Genomic DNA, 5,809 nt, shown 5'->3' with positions numbered 1-5,809 from the left:
GGCTAATGCTAATAGTGGACAGTGAATAGTGAATAGTGGACCATGCATGGCTAATAGTGGACAGAGTAGCAGATGGCATCTTATCACGACCATTCCTGCACCATCGGCTCATTGGACAGAGCTTATTTTGCGACATCATTTCTATGGTAAAACTTTCAGGCAATGGCACCGGAAGTGCAGCTAAACCCTCAAAATATTTATGTTTATAAAAATTGAATCAAAATACAAGCTTTTAGGTGCCTAATTTTGCTCACAAACTACCAAATGAGCCAGGCTTAAACAAGGAAAACTTTCAATGTGTGCCAACAGTCCTACGATCATGTCCACTTGCCAAATTTAGATTAATGTCACAGAAATCAGATTTCTGAATTTTTAATTTGTTTCAGACATGCAAGAAAGCACTTCACTGGACAGGATCCAGCTCATTTACCATCTATACAAAGGTGTATGGCACTTATTGCCTTTCCGTCTGGCACTGGTAGGTATTATTCATCTGTATATCATAGTAGGTTATGGTTTCATTTTATCAGAATATTTTATTTCTTTATATAGATTTAACTATTGAAAGCAGTGTTTTTTTTATTGAAATGCTGTATAGAGAATCTTATTTAATTCATTTATTTATTTATTTATTCAAACTTACAGTAGGATTTGCTGTAATGTATGAAATATTGTCTTCGTAGATTATTGTTTTTATCATTTGCATTTATAACCAAACTATTTATCACATGTTACTATAAAAGATCGGGTTTTGTTGGCGTTGGTTGTACCATCTTTTAATGTATATTTTTGAGTTTTACTTATTTACATTAGCTATTTCATATACTGATTAATTCAGAATATGAAGGTAGTTTTCTGTTTTAGGTATTTAATCCAGGATACTTATGTTTCTTTCATTCTGCAGATGTTAGCCCATACAAAGAATTGCTCTCAGATGTACGATGGGATCAGCTGATTGAACAGTTTAGAGCAGAGAACCTCAAGTTGTACCAGCTTTCATCACAGTCTGCCTTTTCTGTTGTACTTCAGTCTGGTCTTTCTGCGCTGAAAACTCCACATTGCTACAGGGTAAAGAAATTTATGAGTGGTATTAAGTGATATGAAAATTCATTTATAATCTCTGGTAGGACAACGAATGTGTACCTAGCTATGATGTGAAAAAATATATGCATATACATATTTATACCTTGAGATGCATATCAGATTTTTTCTTTACTTTGTAACTGTTTCTCTTTAAATAAAATCCATATTTTCTCTAGATATGCAAATACACTCACACTTATCCTAGTACTTCAATGTAATTTGTTGATCAGCTTTGAAAACAGTCTTGGTTTCTTTTTTGTTAAGATTTTGTATATGTTGATACTACTACAAAGATTGAAGTTCAAAATGTTGAAATATACATCATAAATGTAAAAAATAATAATAATAATCAAATGAAAATAAATAAAAATGGGTAATAATTATTTTTTTCCAGGGTGCAACCGGTCACAACCCAGACTGCCCTGTTTGCCAGCGTTCTCTAAATGCATTGGCGGCTCCTCTTCCTTATGCTCACTGCTCACAGTCTCGACTTGTATGCCACATAAGTGGGGACCAGCTCAATGAAAACAACCTGCCACTTATGTTGCCAAATGGATATGTTTACGGCCAGAAGGTGAGACATAAGGAAGACATCTTGAATTTGTAGCAAAAGTATGAGGTAGCAGTAGAAGATTTTTTAGGGCTAGTTCACTTGGATTGCTTTTTGAGGAATTTCAGGTTTTGCATTTTGTTAGGTTATTTGAATAAAAAGATACTGTTTTGAAATTCTCTTCATACATAAGGATGTTATCCTGAGAATATCTGAAGTAGTTATATTTCTGTTCTGGTCAACTGAGGGACAAGAGCGAAAAGTTTGATATGATGTGTTTGCATCCTATTTATTAAAGGTTTGTTATAAACCTGTTGGATCTGGGTGCCATGTGGCGTGTGGATGGACCAAAATCTGTGCATAATCTCAGGGATCTGTGACTTGTAGGCCCAAGCCACACAAACATTCACACATGGCTTTGAGGCTCATTGACTCCTCTTTACAATGCTATTAGCCCTTTTTTTACAGATGAATTTTTGCTGTTTGACCATTTAACCAACGTCTGTATCTGTCATTTGTAGCTATATCAAGATGATTGTTGAGCTGACTCCATATTATCTCTCTAAGTAGTTACTCTGTGAAATAGAAGTACCAAATAACATTGTGCCTTTTATATATTTATACTATTCCATTTTCTGTAACACATCCAACCCTGCTGATAATGGCTGGTGGCTGGAATAGGTTCCTTTGTGTGATGGCCTTCTCCCAGGCATGATTTAGGGCTCGTAATTTTACCCTTATGTGCTGGTGGAAATTCTGCAGGAGCTCATGAATGAGCCCTTTCTGTACTTTGTGCATGTATGATAAGAGGTCCTCATCACTTAACACAGCAAATATTATCTACCTCATGGCCATTTTTATTCCATGATGAGAAGTTCCTATCACCCGCCTTTCAGCCAATTTTTTTCATGACCAAGCCATCCATGTCACTCGGGTCCAAATGAGTTGTATAGTAAATAATTTATAGAAAGAAATATATTTAGAATGTACATTATTGGTCATTAATGTAAGCTTTCTGAATGTTTTCAAACGATTATAATACAGTATCTCATTAACTTTCTTTTCTGTTGTTATCCAACCCAACATTCTAGAACACTACTGTAACCTTTTCCACCACCCCACACAATCATGTATTATTAACTTAAGATAGTTTAAAGTTGTCCTAGGCTAGTGCCCTTGAGAAAGAGATTTATGAGCTTCCATAAGTTGAATGTAGATAAGGATTTATGTATGAATGTAGATAGGAGATTTATGGACTTAAAAATGTAGATAAGGATTGACAGTATCCAGAATATCTATCTAATTATCAAAAACTTATTCTCACCATCTCCAGCTAAAGATGTTATTTCTTTTTCAGGCTCTTCAACAAATGGCAAACGAGAACAATGGAACAATTGTCTGTCCACGAACACGACAAACTTACAATATTCGAGATGCTGAAAAAGTGTTTGTAATGTGAGCATCTTTGATCAGTTTAGGATATGTTTGTAAGATTATAAAACATCTAACACATGTCATAAAAGTATGCCATACTGTTCTTATTCTTATCATCATTATTCTTTTATAATACTGTAATTGCTTTTTAATGGAATTTACACTGTTGTGCAGTGTCCTTAGTTATTACTTTTTTCTATAGACCTAAAGATAACATAGGGAACTTGATACAGATTCTTTGTCAGGATTGTTATCATAAAGGAAAGATGAGAAAAAATGACCTTCTCTTTCTTCTGCCTTAGATCCATAATTTAAGGATTAATTGATTAAGTTTCAAGTATTTTGTGTTGTTGATCGAGCTATTTTGTTTTTAGACGCTGGATCATTGCATGCTGTGTATCTTTTTTTATGTAAGAATAAGTATCAGGGATGTAAGATATGAGATTATCTGGAAACCAAGTTGCAGCCATGACATGGATGTAAATTTAAATTTTTCTTTTCTCTTTTCATTGTTTATAAAAAAAAAAAATTTTATTATTATTATTCTGTATTTTGAAGACTTACCTAATTATTTATTATTTTATTATTTATTTAAGTGAGTGTGTACTCTATTAAGTTGCTACAGTTTAGTTCTTATGTTTTGGGTGTTGAGCCAGAGGGGTTTGTGAGGATGCCGTTCATTTCTTGGCTGTTTTTAAGAAATACTGAAATGCAGTCTATTGAAAAAGAAATTAAGAGAAAAACTAAAAATAAAACAGATTTGAAAGGTCAGGATAGAAACTAAGAGGAAGCCTAAAAATAAAACAGATTTGAAAGGTCAGGATAGAAACTAAGAGGAAGACTAAAAATAAAACAGATTTTAAAGTTCAGGATATCTAAAGCCGTTTATAGCAGATGACTAGTCAGTAAAGGGTTTTCATTAATTTGTATGATTGAACCATTTCATGTGAAACAGAAATGATTGTGATGAAATGGTCTACTTCAAAGAAAAGACAAGTAAAAGAGATTATAATACAGGGGAGTAGATGTCACAGATCAGTATATATCAACTAGTTCTGTGCATACTTTTGAAAAATTATTAATGCTCAGGAATATACAGACTGTCAAAGGCCTAATAATGTAATTAAACATGTACATAGATGTGGTTATATGTGAATAAAAGACTGTAGTGTACCACTGTAGAGTAATCTTAGGCAATGTAAGGCAAGATGAGATACAGAAAATCAGAAAATAATAAAGAAAATGATAATAGATAGAGTGGAGAGCGGATAATTATTGTCTGCATGTGGACTTATTTGGTCTTGAAGCTCAGTCGACAACTGTTTCGCAAGAGGCACAAAATGCAGATTAGATTCAATTTTTGTCTTCCAGTGCCATGTATTTATTATTATTATTATTATTATTTTTTTTTTTATTATTATTATTATTTTTTTACCTTCCTTATCTCTAAGTCATTGAGGATTGTGAGTAATCCCCTCTGGCCTTTATTTTTTATATGTACATTTTTCTTTCAGTTGGAAATTCAGATATTTTTGTATTTTATTCAAATGTTTGCATATTTTTATATATATGTATATGAAGTATTTGAATACTGTATTAAGAAAACCAGAATATGAAAGATTTTTTTATTTTATTTGGAATATACATTACTATTTGGTAGAATGTGCTTTTTATTGTCATTTTTACAGCTTCTTATTTTTCACAATTCTCTACTAATGCATTCTTTAGGGCATATATTACATTCTGAGAATTTTTGAATACATAGGTTTTTTTATTCATGTACCGGTGTGTATATAATATTTTAATGTCATTCAGAAAAAAGTGCATTTGGAATACATGTTTTTTTTTCTTTCTTTCTTTCTTTTTTTCATTCAGAGAAATTAAATGTTTTCACTTTTTGTCATTTTTTAAAGTCAAATTCTCTCCAGATCATCTCCTCTTTTTTCTTTTTTTCTTTTATGGAAGTAACAGTTGAAAATGATATAAGAAAGGGAAATGGAATGTTTTCCTTTATTTATCATTTTCGACATCAATACTCTTCTTTCTTACTACACGAACAGGAAATTATGTTGGAAACAAATGGCAACTGAATGTGACTGGTTAGGTAATTTTCATGAAGAAGTATGGGTGAATATATGAAATAAAGACAGTTAAGTTGATATGCGCTTGATTCATTTACCTTTTTTTTAGAACTTTGTGCATTTCTATTTCTCATGCTCATCAAAGTATCATTGTCAATAAGAATGGGAGGACTTACATATCATTTTGTTCTGTTACTCCATATGTAACTTATGATAATTATTCAAGATAAACAATATATAAATGAGATATTTTGCTTCAGAAGAAAGAGAGAGAAAAAAATATATATGTATATATATGTATATATATATAATATATATATATATATATATATATATATATATATATATATATATATATATATATACATTATATATATATATATATATATATATATATATATACATTATATATATATATATATATAATGTATATATATATATATATATATATATATATATATATATATATATATAATATATATATATATATATATATATATATATATATATATATATGATATATATATTATATATATATATATATATATATATATATATATATATATATATATATATATATATATATATATATATATATATATATATATATACATTATATATATATATATATATATATATATATATATATATATATATATAT

The 5,809-nt window shown here is 30.0% G+C and overlaps 1 protein-coding gene across 1 annotated transcript in view; it reads left to right on the top strand.

Moving 5' to 3' along the window:
* Kaz (E3 ubiquitin-protein transferase Katazuke) overlaps positions 1–5,226 on the top strand; it is a 13,178-nt gene extending 7,952 nt beyond the window's left edge. The window contains exons 6-9 of the mRNA XM_027356400.2: positions 387–478; positions 905–1,068; positions 1,478–1,657; positions 2,991–5,226. Of these exons, the coding sequence (XP_027212201.1) occupies positions 387–478; positions 905–1,068; positions 1,478–1,657; positions 2,991–3,092 (538 nt within the window). The 3' untranslated portion in view covers positions 3,093–5,226. The remainder of the gene's footprint in view (positions 1–386; positions 479–904; positions 1,069–1,477; positions 1,658–2,990) is intronic.
* The last annotated feature ends 583 nt before the right edge of the window (positions 5,227–5,809 follow it).

This window comes from Penaeus vannamei, chromosome 14, assembly GCF_042767895.1.
Source record: "Penaeus vannamei isolate JL-2024 chromosome 14, ASM4276789v1, whole genome shotgun sequence".
In the NCBI taxonomy this organism is placed as follows: domain Eukaryota; kingdom Metazoa; phylum Arthropoda; class Malacostraca; order Decapoda; family Penaeidae; genus Penaeus; species Penaeus vannamei.
Note: the sequence above shows the minus strand (reverse complement) of the source record. Positions and strands in the feature narration are given on the sequence as shown.